A 15,999-nucleotide genomic window follows, 5' to 3' on the forward strand; every position below is an offset into this window, starting at 1 on the left:
ATTTCTGTCCCATACATTGAACAGTCGCACAAGCAGTTTAATAGATTCTTTAAAGATACCGAATTTAAAATTGTGGCCAGGCCAATACAGAAATTACACACTATACTGAACAATAGCTCAGTTCTTTCCGCATTCGCAACACAAATTAATGACCTGGTATACAAAATTTCTTGCGGTGATTGCGACTTGTCTTACCAAGGTTCGACTTGTTTTTCTCTGAATATTCGTGTAAATCGACATGAAGCCTCAGTTCGTGTTTCTCGTTCAGAAGCGTCAGAATTAGCTTTTCATGCCATTAACGAAAAACATACTTTTTTTATTTAATGAGGCCAAAATACTTAATTATTATCCAACGTAATTATTAATCGCAACTATTCGTTGCAGAAACCGTAGAAATTAAATTACACGAGAATTCTGTTAATGTTCGTCGGCCATATTTGATCTCCGATGTGTGGACCTTTATGCACATGGGAGAAGACAAATAATCACTATTTAAGTTTCGTGTTCAACCCTATTCGGCAATTTTCATTCCTGTGATCACGACATATGGTTGAAAAGCTTTGTCAGCTTCAGGAAGGAAAATCGTTTTGAACATTTTTGTTATTCTTTTTAATTGTGTTAAATTGGTTTTTAATTATTTTTTACTCTAATGTAAGTTTTTTGATTTTTTCGTTTTAATTTCTAGAGAGTATCATACGGAAGGTTCTACGTACTATATTGAGGTAAACTCCTCTTATTATTTTACAAATTATTCCATAAAAAAAGGCAATAATAATATTTGTATATACAAGCTTATATAGCACCAGCCAAAAAAAAAAAAACCACTCCCATTTCACCCCCTCCATTCGTTCCAAATACCTGTCCAGCTCAGCCTTAAATTTATTTAGGCTATCAACTTCCAAAACAAGGGATGGAAGTCTGTTCCACCAACCAATTACCCACTGGCTAAAGGCAAACTTCCGCACATCTATCCTAAATCTGTTTTTCCTCAATTTGAATTTATGCCCTCTCAGGTGATTATTCTGAGCAAGAGGAAGAATTCCATCAGCATTGCGCATGCTCAAACCATTCAAGGCTTTATGCACCTCAATCAGATCACCTCACAGGTGCCTAAGTCTCCAGACACTGTAATTTGCAAAATTTAAGCCTTTCTTCGTAATAGCAACCCTTTGTTCCATTCAATAATCTTGTTGCCCTTCTCTGTACTCTTTACAGCAGCTCTACATCCTTCTTGAAATGAGGCCTCCAAGACCTGTATACAGTACTCAAGATGTGGCCTGATCATTGCCTTATACAAGGGGATAACACCTCCTTATCCCTGCTAGAAAAATTCCTGTATATATCATTGACAAGACAACATGAGCTACTCTTGCAGACCGTCTGCACTACTCAGAAAACTTCATATCTGCCTGCACAATTACCCCCAGGTCCTTTTCGTTCTCTACCACTGTCACAGAGTTGCCACGTTATACTGGAGTTACTGTTTCCCATACGTAGTACTTTACATTTCTCAATGTTAAACTTCATTTGCCACCTCTCAGCCCATCTGCTCAAACTTTCCAGATCCTGTTGCAGCAGCATAGCATCAGTAGTGTCCTTAACAACCCTGCCAACCTTTGTATCGTCTGCAAACTTGGACATTAAGCTTGATATACCACCATTAATATCATTTATAAATACAGAAAACAACAATGGACCCAACATTGAACCCTGAGGGACTCCACTAATAGCATTAGTCCACGATGAGCAGTGTTCATTGATTACAACTCTCTGTCTTCTCCCCCTCAGCCATCCCTTAATCCATAGCAGCAATTTGCCTCCAATGCCACACTGCTCCAATTTGTTCAGCAGTCTTCCATGTGCAACAGTATCAAAAGCCTTTCTAAGATCCAAATATATAATATCAAAGTTATTCCCTGCATCCAGTTCCTTTGTGACCACATCATAGTATCCAATCAAATTGGTCAGGCAAGACTTTCCCTTAACAAAACCATGCTGTGTCCGAACTATAACTGAAGTCTTGTCTAGATGAACCTGCAGTGCTTCCTTAACCAGTACCTCCATTAATTTTCCTGTAACAGAAGTTAAACTAACAGGTCTATAATTACTTGTGTCGCCCTTTGATCGTCCTTTGTGAATTGGAGTCACATTTGCACATCTCCAGTCCATGAGTATCTCCCCTGAGTCCAAAGAAGCTCTCATAATTATGGCTAAGGGTTTGCTTACGTTCTTTGCTGCCTCCTTAAATATAACTGGATAGATCCCATCGACCCTGGGTGCCTTTTTTATGTTTATCTTCAACAATTGAAGTGAACTAGATGATTTTGTAATAACTGAGAAGAAAGTGGAGCAGAAATTATTAGTAGTAGTAATAGTGGCATGTGATGCATGAAAGCAAGTGTATGAGCTTATGCAGCATCAGCCAAAAAAAAAAACTGAGCCCGCTGAATTCTGAAGGGATCCTTCCACTTCTTCAGATTACGAACCTAAGGGGGCATAAATTCAAATTAAGAAAAGACATATGTAGAATAGGTGTGTGGAAATTTGCCTTTAGCCAGTGGGTGGTTAATTGCCTGAACAAACTTCGATCTGTCATTGTGGAAGTTGATAGGTTGAATAAATTTAAGGAGGAACTGGACAGGCATTTGGAGTGAATGGTGTAATTTTTTTTTTTTTTTTTTTTTTGGCTGATGCTGCATAAGCTCATACACTTGCTTTCTTGCATCCCATGCCACTACTACTAATTTCTGCTTCACTTTCTTCTAAGTTATTACAAAATCATCTAGCTCACTGCCAGAGTTTACTTCACCTCTAACATTCCCCTCCCAGAATAACTCCTCATGTTTCAATGTAGATGCAAAATACTCGTTTAGTTTGTTAGCCATCTGAGCAGGATCATCAACAGTTGAACCATCAATATCCAGTGGACCAATCTGATTCATCCCTTTCCTTCTAGAGTTTACATAGGTAAAGAACTCTTTTCTGTTTTTCTTTGCATCCTTTGCCAAGGATTTCTCATAATCTGCCTTTGCCTGCCTAATCTCCTTTGTGACTTGGTTACAGACCAGCTTATATCTCTCATAGGCTTCCATGTCACCCATTAATTTATATGTATCCCATGCATTTTTCTTCTCTGCCATGTCTCATTAGTTCATCTGACATCCATTTAGGTCTAAACCTTGAACAATATTTCTTAGTTGGTATGTAAAGCCTAGTAGCTTCCAAGATAAATTCTTTGAATGCTTCCATTTTGAATTTTCTGTTGGTAACATCATCTGTTGGTCCCACCGTATAGAATTTAAATTCTGTCTTAGACCACAGTAGTAACCTTTTAATAAAGCAAAAACCCTTCCCTTTACCCCTGATGGTAGTTACCTCTTTGAGTACCGTATTTTCCGGCTTATAAGATGCACGGGCATACAAGATGCAACCTAGTTTTGGCCACATATTTTGGAAAAAATAATAACCCTTCTATTATCCTTCGATACTGTTTACGGTGAAACTAAGAAGCGATCTTTTTACCGACTGATGTAAACAAATATGGCGACATGGCGTGATACGGGACGTAATCAGAGGGTAGGTATTAAAAATATATTAAATGGAGTTACATTTATTTTTTTAAATTTTTTTATTAAATGGACTTACAACATGGAGTTTTTATTCAATTCATAAAACACAAGAAATTTTTAAAAATCTTTATTTGTTCTTAATGAAATCATCATAATATTCAAGATATTCAATGTCACCATCGTCCATGTTATGAGTGATCTCTGAGTCAGATGAAGCTGTTTCCTCATACAAAAGGTCGTCTTCCATGCCGTCAAGAGCATTGGTTATGCCACACTTCTTAAATGATCGTACTATTGTCTCCATTTTAATTTCATTCCAAGCATTTTTGACCCACTGGCAAACCTGTACAATGGTAGGTCTTTTGCTGCGCCCTGTTGATGTTAGTTCATGCTGTGGGAGCATCATCCATTTATTCCATTCTTCACGCATGTAGTCCTTGAAAGGCTTATTTATTGATACATCCAGGGGTTGCAATTGACCCGTTAACCCTCCAGGAATTACAGCCATTTGCGTCTTTAAACTTTTTAATCTTATTTTAGTACAATTAGTTAGGTAAGACCAGAACTGATCCCACACAAGAAGCAACGGCTTCTTGCGAAGTCCACCAGGACGGCGTGACCACACCTTTTCCAGCCAAAACCTCACACCATGCTCATCCATCCATCCTTTGGGGTGAAGCTGAATAAAAACTTCTGCTGGAATTCTTTCTTTTGGCATTGTTTTCCTTTTAAATATTAATAATGATGGTAACTTGGTACCATCAGCACAACATGCCAGCACTGCTGTAAAATGGGATTTCTCATTGCCGAAAGTTTTAATGGTCACAGATTTAGCACCCTTAAAATCAACTGTCTTATTAGAGGGAACGTCAATAGAACTTCATCTATATTTGCAATTTGACTAAGTTCAAAGCCATTTTCTTTTCTGACTTTGATAATATATCGGTGAAAATCAATAATTTTGTTTTCGTACTCCTCAGGCATTTTCTGTGCTATTTTTGTTCTTGTTCGCATCGCTAATCCGTGTCTCTTCATAAATCTATAGCACCAGCCTATAGCACTTGTAAAGTCATCATGCCCTCTTGCAGCTGCCCTCAATTTAGCTTCAGAAATGATATTTTTAGTCATTATCACAATACCTTGGCTCCTCTGATCTGTAACCCACGTCTTCATCTCATTCTCCAGTTCCTCCCATCTAGCTTTTTGATTGCGAAGGTTGTGTTTTGACTTTATTACTTGTTGAAGTTCCTCCACTTGCTTTCGCCAGGCACGTACCATTTTCTTGGTAGGAGGTGGTCCAAAATGTCTTTCAGCAGCACAGTTCCCATATTGCTTTGCAAATTCCATTACTTGTAATTTAAAGGCAATTGTGTAGCAATGCCTTTAAAGTAACATCATAACAGGGTGTCCTGAAATTTATAAAAAAATTATTAATAAAGAAAATAATAATAATAAAATTAAATGCGGTAATATATTTTTCTCAAAATAATGGTATATGCTTGGGTAAATGTTCAACCAATAATGAAATGTTTGTTTCTGAAAAAAGCTTGACAGAAGTAACGTAACAGAAATTCTTACTCGCCCTAAGACAAATACGGGCATCACTTTCTCTTTGTAAAAGACGGTCGGAATTGAAAAATCCCGATCCAGTCTAATTAGCCCGCCATACCATAAAAGCGTGAGATCATAGAGGAATACCATAAAAGCACAAGATCATATTATAGAGGAAGCAAACACATGGGAAAATGAAACAAGTTTTTACTTACGTCTGATGGTGAGATTCATATCATGCAGATTTCAACAAATTTTCCAAAAAAAAGATTACTGGTATGTATTGTTGCCATAGATTGTAACCACTGATAATTGTTAAAAATATATTTCAACAGATAAATCTTAAGTAAAATTGGTGTGAATTTCAAAGGGAAGTTTCCAGAACTCAGTTTACCGGCACTCATCATCGAAAATGCATTGCTGGTAGTCTTTAGGCCTAATCTGACATTGACCATATAAGATGCAGGATGATTTTCCAAGTATTTCTTTGCGAAAAAAACCGCGTCTTATAAGTGAGAAAATATGGTAAATCCCACTTCAGCACACTGTGATCACTGCCACATAGTGGTTCCTTTATCTGCAGATTCTTAATGCATGAAGAATCACTACTGATAATCAGATCAAGAGTATTACTCCCTCTAGTTGCCTCCCGAACATGCTGATGTAGAAAACACTCATCCAATAAATCCACAAAAGCCTTGCTAGTGTGTGAGCGACCAACCCACAAATTCCAGTCAATATCTGGGAAAAGAAAATCTCCCATTATAAGACTCTGATTTACTGGCTCACTCTATTTCCCTATACAGTTTCTTATTATACTCATCAGAGTCATTAGGCCGATAGCACACTCCTACTCTCAAATTTGATCTCCCAATGCTTATGTCACACTAAACTGACTCGGCACTGCACTGTCCAGTGATGAACTGGACAGTGCAGTGTCGAGTCAGTTTACTTCACTTCCTTGGATTTTATGCGTTTCTTAACTAATAAATAGCATAACCCCTCCTCCCTTCCTATCCTGTCTATCCTTTTTGTACACATTGTACTCCCCAAATTCCAGTTCTGAATTCCTTATATCTGTGTGACACCACGTCTCTGATATCCCAACAATATCTGCCTTTGATGTTTTGACCAACACCTCAAATTCATCAAATTTATTTACCAAACTCCTAGCATTGGTGTATACGCAAGTATACATGCGCCTGTTCCTATTCTTAGCTACCCTAACATAACCCATGTGTTTACTCGTACCGCAATGACTCCCAGCAGTCTCTGAAATACCCTGAATTTTGTTTTCCAGGCTGCTGCTCATTCCAATAGAAGCTTTCTTCATTTTCTTTATTTTTGTTAAAAATCTGAGGTTTAATTATTGTTCAATTCTTTTGTCCATCATTTTTCCAGCAAACTGCAAAAACACAAGGTAATGAATACCTGTCTCACTGCAAATGAACTGCGAATGAGCATGCTGGAATGTGACTTGGTAGACAACTAGGGAATGGTTCAAGGTCAACTGCTGTGCCTTTGTTTCACAGGTGGCACTTTGTGTAGTGGCTGTACATGCAATCTCGTTATTTAATAACCATACTCTATATACTAAGGTTTTTACATACAGTTCTCATAATGTTCGGCACAAAACTGGTAACAAAACAGTTCTAATTCAGGGCGCCTCTGTAGCCAGGTGGGAAGGAGCAGCAGTGCATAGCATACGCTTCTTGATTAGACCGGGGTTCGAGCCCATGACTACCAAATACGGACGATGCGGAAAGGTCAGGGAATGACCACCGCATATCCCAGAGCAATATGGCCTTAGTTGCTAATGCTCCTAAAAACCAAATAACAAACAAACAAGTTCTAATTCAGACTCTTCACTAAGGCAATCTGGCATTCTATGAATATTTGTAATGTCTTCTTTTAGGTGTATATTAATTTCATTACCAAAACACATTTTTTAAATTAACTGTACTTGAGTATAAGGAATATTTTTTTTCTTAATAATTCAAAACGTTGAGTTATAGACATTTACATACTAGCAGTCACTGATAGTAAAAAGTTGTATGTGATGATAAAATAAATGCTGTATATCTATTGGAAATACTTAAGTTACTTTTAAACAGATGAATCTTGCCCTTGAATCTACTATTCCATCTAGTTTCTGTGGATTCAAGGAAGCAATGCAACCCATTCAAGATGGGGAAATCCTTATTCCCATTACAAAGACCTTCATGAAGAAACATGCAAAAAAGTAAAAGCCTGCAGTTTTTCACCCACAGCATTCAATAAAAATAATGCTTCCAAGAAGTAGCTACTACAAAGTTTATTTTAAACATTTCATTGCTGAATTACAACCAAATTTTTAATTTCAGATTTCCAAATTATGACCTGACAATCAAAGACTGAACTCAATACTTAACAAATGTTTTCAGTTTCTCCTTTGTTTCCTTTGTTTAGACTTGAAAAACAAATGAATATCCAGAAATCTGTCCATACCTATGTACCAAGAAAAAGAAAAGAACAGATTTGAACTGGTTGCTAAGATACAGAATAACTGAATTGGTAGCAACTTATAAACCACAAGTCCTCATTTACTGCATCTCCCCCCATCTGAACTATTCAGATTGGGGGGGGGGGGGATGCAATGAGATATTCAAAAACTTATTGTATTTGTACTGAAATTTCCCTTTTAAAAGCATATGGTACACAAAGATTCAGAAACTCATTTCTATCAGATTCTGACATTCACAAAAAAGGACATTTTTATAATTCATACAACTGGAAAATAAATGTAGAGATTATTATTTACAAAAAGTTCATCAGTTATTTACAAATTATGAACAAACTAACACGCAATGCTTTACAATGTTAGCAGACACTTTAACAAAGGCAGACATTAGTTATTAATCCTAAAAATAAAAAAACTAAGTGGCCACTGTACTTTAATGATAATTTGTTTTCTAACAATAAAAACAGTTTTTGCAATGTGAAAGAGTTCTCAAAAAAATAAAACAGTTTCATCTTTAGAGTATTCGACCGTTTCAACAAAAATTCTCTGTTTTATTACTTGTTTAATCTTTAAGCCTTTCCTTTCAAAAATATTCTATGGGGGGGGGGCACAGGTGAAGGCTTTGAATAAGAGAAATCAGGCTCAGAACAAAACATCTACTCTACACATTATTATTGCCAAAACGAGACTGTAAAGACCATGAAAGCTCCAAAAACAAAAAAAGGAAGAATCCTACCTCTACATTCATGAGAAATGAGTAAAATTTCGAGGTTATCTGCAAAAACTTTATTTATTTACCAGCTTGCAAAACACTACATCAAACAGCTGATTTACCTTCTGTCACTTTTAAAAAAACACACTATTTCTTGCCAGTGAAAAAGCATTATTTCTTAGACATTCTTGCCAAAACAACATTACTCGTCACCTAAAGTAAAAAAATTGATAACTAATAATCTTAACACTGAAAAACCCTTTCTTTTATCCATAACTTTGAATCTATTTTCTCTTGTACTGAACTACCATTTGAACATCTTCAAAAATAACATAACAGGCAGCATATCTCAGAATAAATCGGTAAAGTTTTCACTCCTTTTTTTTACTCACTGACATACTCATTCATACTCACTCCAAACTAATTTTTTTGCAGTGTTCTTCAAAAACATAGCAGTGAAAACCAAGACTTTTGTGTTCTTGTGTGCTTGCAGAAGTACAATGAACATTACTACACATAGTTGTGAAAAGGGGGGAAAAAATGTTCAACAAATTAAACAGCCAAAAATCACATTTAATAACTATACAATAATATAAAAGAAATGTATCTGACAATAATAAAACTGCAGTTATTTCATACCCATAACAATAAAAAATCTTTAATTTTCTTAAAGTACTTTCAAACTTTAGTAGATTAATAAAAAATATTGTCTGAGTCACAATATTATTATAATTATAAATCAAAAAAGTTAGGTAACAAATAGCAAAAATTTGAAAAACTCATTAGGAATTAAAACTGATTTATTAAAATTTATTTCAATGCTAATAACAAGTAATTTTCAAGATTCTTACTTCTCTCTCATTCAAAAATGAATAAGTTTCAGCACCTTTCTATGTAAATTACAATTATTTGCAAATAAGTGAAAAGCTCTCCAGATTATTATTGAAAATTAAATGAATTGTTCTGCACACATTTTGATATTCACCAAAAAGGATGGGATTTCTGTGCATACAATACACTTAAAAGATCAATTAATTACAGACTGACAGATTATGCTATCATTTGCAACATTGGTTGAGAAGATTTCTGAATTTGTGCCAAGACAATTCAGGCCATACATTTCTGTGGGTGTATGAGTGAAGTATTTTAAGACTGCCTGTTTGTAGGAATAAAAACCTATGGAAAAAACGGCACACTTTCACTTCCAAATGAAAAGATTGCCAAAAGTTCTTTTCATTACTGACAAAAAAATCTGAACCTGGATCTGTAAGATGGCTGTAAAGTGACACAAACCCAGTGACTAATAACTGGCTGGTTACTACCACACCCACACACAGTCATGTTTCTGATACCATACTTTCAACTATCAACTTAGGATCAATTAAACTTATATTACAAAATTTAAAAAAATACCACCTACCTGGAAAGTCTTTTGGTTTTAAAGATCACTTGAATTAAAGGCAAGTCAATTTTATCACCGACACCATTTACAGCTCGATTAAGTTGTTTTTTTAATTTTTTATCTGCTTCTGTTAAGGGCATGTCTAAAAAATAAGTTTCACAGAGCCTACATCAGATAAAAAGAAACATCACGTGATGAATATATTCATACACAGAAGGAATGAAGAACTACTCAATGTTGCTAATTAATTCTCCTTATTATTTTAAAAGAAAACTGAGTATCACATGATCTTTATTCAATCCTTTGTTAAATTTATTTATTACCTAAATAAATTTAATGAAGAGCTGAATAAAGTTTGTATTCAAGCATTCAAACTCTTTCAGCTCCAGATCCCTTTTTATTCCTAGTTACACCTGCACACCCCTTTTGGTTCCTACCTTTACTGTCAACCTCCCCCACCCAAATAAATTATCATTTTGTTTTATTTTTCTCAATAATAAAACACTGATCATTGAAAAATATTTCTAACCCACCTTGAAAATATGCCTTTCACATTTCAGAATATGGTAGATTAAAAAAATAAAATTAAAAATGTATCTGCCCACAATCTGCTCAATACACAATCACCTATATTTTGGCTTCCAGAAAAGCTAGACAAAAAGTCACTAACAACTCTAACAACATACCTCTCAGAATTAGTGCAATGTTTAAGCTTGTATCTTTATTTTCATGCTATATAACTCATTCATGGTCTGCATAATGACACTCACAAAGTCTAGCTTCCCATAGATCCCTCAAGAAACTTGTCTACACACCACATTTTGTGTGATATGCAAAAAAAAAAAAAAAAAATAAATAAATAATAATAATACAGGTAAATCAATTACCTGTCTTCCAATGATGTTCAAGATCCTGACCAGCAGCATAACCAAGAAGATATCAGACCTTGGAAAGCCAGAACATAATGACCGAACAGCAGAAAGAATGCAAGTGGATGAGCAAAAGATGCAAGGAGCAATTAACCATAGATGCTGCATTTATAGAACAAGCCTATAAGAAGCACCACAACCTGTACATGGCTTATTTCGATACCGCAAAGCCTTCAACTCCGTGCCTCATAGCTGGCTAATAGAGATGCTGAAGATCTAAAAAGTGAATCTCTCAGTGACAAACTTCCTAAAAGCAGCAATGGCCAAATGGAGTACCACCATCAAGATCAAGAATATCACAACCAGACCAATCCCCATCACGAGAGGAACCTTTCGGGAAGATGCCCTGAGCTCACTCTGGTTCTGTCTAGCACTCAACCCACTATCCACCATGCTCAACAGCAGCAAGTATGGATATAACTTCAAAGAAAGTTATGGATATAACCTGCACTCACTTCATGTACATGGATGACATCAAGCTCTATGCAGCAACCGGGAAGCAACTGTGGATTGCCAAAGAATTCAGCAATGCTATCAGGATGGCACTTGGTCTAGACAATTGAAAGACCCAAAGAAATGAAACCACATACTACTGCAGAGAAACTAATTCTCCCCACCTGTGCAGTAATTTGTAGAACAATGTTTGGGATAAAAGAAGAATTAAAGAAAATTCCTTTGTCTGATGATACAATTCGCAGACATATTTGCGATACATCAGATAATATTGAAAAAATTGTTTCTTCTAAAATTAAAGAATCTCCTCCTATATTTGCATTACAAGTAGATGAATCTACAGATATTGGAGGTAAAGCCCAACTACTGTTTGTTTGTTCGTATCATTAAAAATGATAAAATAATAGAACAATTCTTATGTTGCAAAGAATTAGAACAAACCAAAACAGGTAAAGATGTTTTTAACGTTTTGAATGAATATTTAAAATCTACAAATGTACCATGGGAATCGTGTGTGGGAATATGTACAGATGGGGCACCATCCATGGTTGGGTCATTAAAGGGTTTTCTAACACTAGCCAAAAAAGAAAATAAGAATATCATATCTACTCATTGTTTTTTACATCGACAAGCTTTAATCGCAAAAACACTAGAAGAGGAATTACTAACTGTCCTGAATGAAATAATTAAAATGGTTAATTATATTAAGAGCAGGCCTTTCAAATCACAGTTTTTTGCAAAACTGTGTGAATAACTTGAATCTCGCATTTGAACCTTCTTCATATTGAGGTCTGATGGCTGTCCAAAGGACGAGTATTGAGTTGTGTTTACGAATTAAAAGCAGAACTATTCACTTTTTTTGAAGAAGAAAACAAGCTTGAATTTTATCAATTGTTGAAAAATGATTTTTGGTGTACAAAATTTGCTTATATAACAGATATATTTGAACTGAATAATGTAAATTCCAGTATGCAAGAAAGGGATGAAAATTTATTAAAATCTTCTGATAAAATTGCCACTTTTAAAGACAGGGTAAAATTTTGGAAAATTAAAGTTAACGAAGCCAACATGGAAATGTTTTCAAAGACAGCTGCAACAAAAAATAAAAATATAAAGTTAATTTCTGAACACTTAACATCATTAGAACAGATTTTTCATTTTTCCTGATATATCTATCAACAGTTTTAACTGGATACAAAATCCGTTTGTTGAATTGACATCTAATAAATTGGAGTTAAGCCTTAAAGAAGAAGAGGAATTAATACAAATTCGCAATGACTGTATGTTGCGATTAAAATACTCTGAAATTTCACTCGAATCCTTTTGGATATTAATTAAGAAGGAACATCCCAACATACGAGCCGGAGCACTTCAAGTTTTGGTACAATTTTCTATGTCATACTTGTGAAAACTCGGATTTTCTTTGCTCGTTAATATCAAAACTAAAAAGAGGGAAAGACTGAAGTCAGTTGAAAATGAAATGTGAGTATGTTTGTCTAAAATACGCCCAAATATATACAAACTATGTAAATCGCATCAAGCACATGATTCACATTAATTGTTTTGTTCTCTATTTAAGAATATATTTTTATTGTAATACGCATTTTTTCCTAAAATTAATAAAATTTCAATATAATTTTGTATTTTTTTTTTTTTTTTTTTGAATTATTTTAGTTTCTGGATATAAATTAGAAAATGTACTTATTGTTCTAAAAATAATAAAATAAGTATGAAAAAAAAAACAATCAAATATTATTTCTTTAATTTAGATTTTTTTTCATACAATTTATTATTCTTAGAGAGATAGAAATTGTGCATAAAATGTGGTATGAGGCAATTTTTAAATAAAAAAAATTTTGTTTAAAAATCCTGTACCACAAGCCAAATGTTTTTTTCATGCATTTTTCAAAAAAAAAAATTCCCTCATTGCCCTTCCACATGCACCACCTTACAAAATATTCTGCCAGTGCCCATAAATCGGTGCTGGGGATGCCAGGAATTTTTAATAATAGATTTAGGGTGTCTTCACATTAAAAAGTTTGAGAACCACTGCATTAGTAGATAATCATATATTTACAAAAGTAAATTGATATTATTTTGTCAAAAATCACTACTTTATTATCTTTATTTATCATTTCATTTCAATTCTATTCAATTTAAATGTCATATTACAACAAATAACAGAAAAAATAAAATATTCCAGTAGAAATGTTCACTGTTTTAATTTGTTTACACAAACTAATATTAAAAACTTCTTATGGGACTAACTACTGTCCAATAAAACACACAAAGCTTATTCAGTAGCAAAGAAAAATATTTATTATGTTTTCTACTTAACTAGATAAAATAAATGTGTTGCTTCCATTATAAAAAAGACAAATTTTAATATTTGCAGAAAAAAGAATATTTTAACAGGTCCTTAGTTATGTCATATCAATAGAGTGTACACTTGATAATCATTTAAAAATAGTAAAAAGTGGCTTATAATTTTGTTCAAACTGTGATTTATTATAAAAATAATAGTTTAAATTTAATCGGTTTATAATCTTGATTTTGATAGTTGCATCATATGATGAATTTCTGCATTAAATGTTTTATAATTTGGTAAGTACCCTATTTTAATTATAATATATAACTCGTATTTATCACTGATACAATTTTTTTTTTTTTTTTTGGTAGTTGTTGGCGCATCGGCTTCTGTGGCCATAATGCACCTCCCAAGGTTTTTTGCAGTACTTTGATCCAAGCCCGAAGCGGGATTCGAACCCGTGACCTTTGGGTTGCCAGGCAGGCACTTTACCCACCCGGTCAGCCCCCTGATACAATTAAATTAAATACTATGAACAAGTCATTTATAGAGGTTTTCGCAAACCTTGACCAATCAGTCCGATATCTCAGTCTCTATCCAATTCTAACAAATTTATCTAAAGAAACAAAGAAAGAAAATTATCGGATTAACTGAACTAAGGTTTGCAAAAATGCATAATTATCACGCTGGCAGAATAAATTTTTAATTTTATTTCGAACTTCAAATCTACTGAAACTAATGTAACTTAAAAACTAGTTTCAGAAATGTATGTCTTTGTTAATTAATTTATTTTAATCTTTATTTTTCCATTCTTATTTTAATCTTTATTTTTCCATTACTATTTTAATTTTATTTTTTCTAATTGAATTTGTCTGCATGAAGTCATCCCCTTATAATGGAATAAAAAAAAAAAAAAAAACTCCCAGGTTGGCAAAATAGTAAAAGGAAGGCAGCAATAGAAGAAGCCATACATAAACAAGCTGGAGCACTTTTTTGTTATATAAAAAAAAATCAATGTCTATAAGTGAATACCATCAACTTTAAGAAAATCTCACTGATAATAATGAAGATTTCTTAACATCTCAATCAGAAGAAAATCAACGGAGTACTTCTGGAAGAAGTCATTGTGTCACTAATAATGATCATAATTTCTCAACAAGAGCAGCAATGAGCATGGGAGAGAAATGTGAACTGCCACATAGTTCAGAGGCCTTTGAGGAGGAACAGTCACAACCAATATCAACTTCAAGCTTATAGCTTTTCTCGACACCTGAACTATAAGATCCTTCAAAATGGCCTAAACTCACAAATAAATTATGAAATATACTTATAGAATCAGGACCTTTTCAGAAAAAAGCATTTTATATCCTAGAGATTCTAGTAAACATAAATTTAGTGACACTTATTATATACGAAAAATGGAAAGTGGTAAATTAGTACCAAGGACATGGCTAGTATACTCAACTTCTAAAGATTACGTGTTTTGTTTCTGTTGTAAATTGTTTTTGCCAACAGATCCAAGCAATTTGTCCAGCAGTTTTGTATCAACTGATCACAATCAATGGAGGAATTTATCCAAAACACTTCAGACCCATGAAACAAGCCTCAGCTACATGACGCATTTGAAAATGTGGTACAACTTCAAAAAAAAAAAAAAATCTGATAAGTAATTAAAATTGAATAGCAAGTGCTTAAAAAAAAAGGTACTCACCTTGTATAAATCCGCAATAAATTTATTGGTAGATGGTGGTTAAATTTAAGTTGGAAGGTGCATTAAAAAGAACTAAGGTGGAGAATGGAGTGAAAATATTTTATACAGATTTTAAAACGAGCACAAGGAAGTAGAAGTGCAGATCTCCAATCCTTGGTTGTCATAAAGAGGTTAAAGGATACAAGTGAAAAAAAGACCAGTGATGCCAATAGTCGTTATGAGGGACTTTCGTTGAATAGAACGTTATCAGTTGGCAAATGGAAGAGAAGTGAGCGCGTGTTGTATTTAAAGTTTATCTATACTCTTGTGATGCTCTTTTTGACACATGCGAACTTTAGCCACGAGAGGTTCCAAGCCGGTGAGAGGTTGAAGGGAAGTTTAGCGTTAATAATATTGAGATCGGAATGGTGTCAATACCATTCAATGGTGAGGGCTTCATATTGAAGAATTCTGTAACTCGATCTAAGTTTAATAATGGTGATGGCAGAGTCGACAAGGGGGGGGGGTTGTGAGTTTGAGCACGGATTGTTAACTCAGTGCAGGATTGACCTGTCCTGAAACTGTTGAAGTGGTAGTATGTGCGAGTATTGGATGTTGTGGAAGAACCGAATTTGGTGGTAGTGCTGCCGATGTAACAGGTTTCGCAGTTTGGTTGGCATTTTATGATATATATTATTGAGATCGTTGGTAGAATATTTGTATGTGTCTTTATAAGAATTAAACAGAGAACATAGTTTATTGTAAGTAGAGAAAGTGAGGGAGATATCTGTATCTTTGAATATACGCCGGAGTTGTGCTGTGAGATTAAATAGAGAACCAATAAACTAGGTTCTCTATTTAATTCTTATAAAGATACACACAAAT

General features: G+C 34.2%; 1 protein-coding gene across 1 annotated transcript in view; it reads right to left on the reverse strand.

Annotated features, from left to right (window-relative positions):
• The window catches only part of LOC150081821 (zinc finger CCHC domain-containing protein 8 homolog), a 412,851-nt gene that overhangs the window by 344,362 nt on the left and 52,490 nt on the right, over positions 1 to 15,999 (reverse strand). The window contains exon 2 of the mRNA XM_090380330.1: positions 9,753 to 9,899. Coding sequence (XP_090236456.1) covers positions 9,753 to 9,874 — 122 coding nt within the window. The 5' untranslated portion in view covers positions 9,875 to 9,899. The remainder of the gene's footprint in view (positions 1 to 9,752; positions 9,900 to 15,999) is intronic.

The sequence above is a fragment of the Mastigoproctus giganteus genome, chromosome 8, assembly GCF_048544385.1.
Source record: "Mastigoproctus giganteus isolate SK-2022 chromosome 8, ASM4854438v1, whole genome shotgun sequence".
NCBI classification, from domain to species: domain Eukaryota; kingdom Metazoa; phylum Arthropoda; class Arachnida; order Uropygi; family Thelyphonidae; genus Mastigoproctus; species Mastigoproctus giganteus.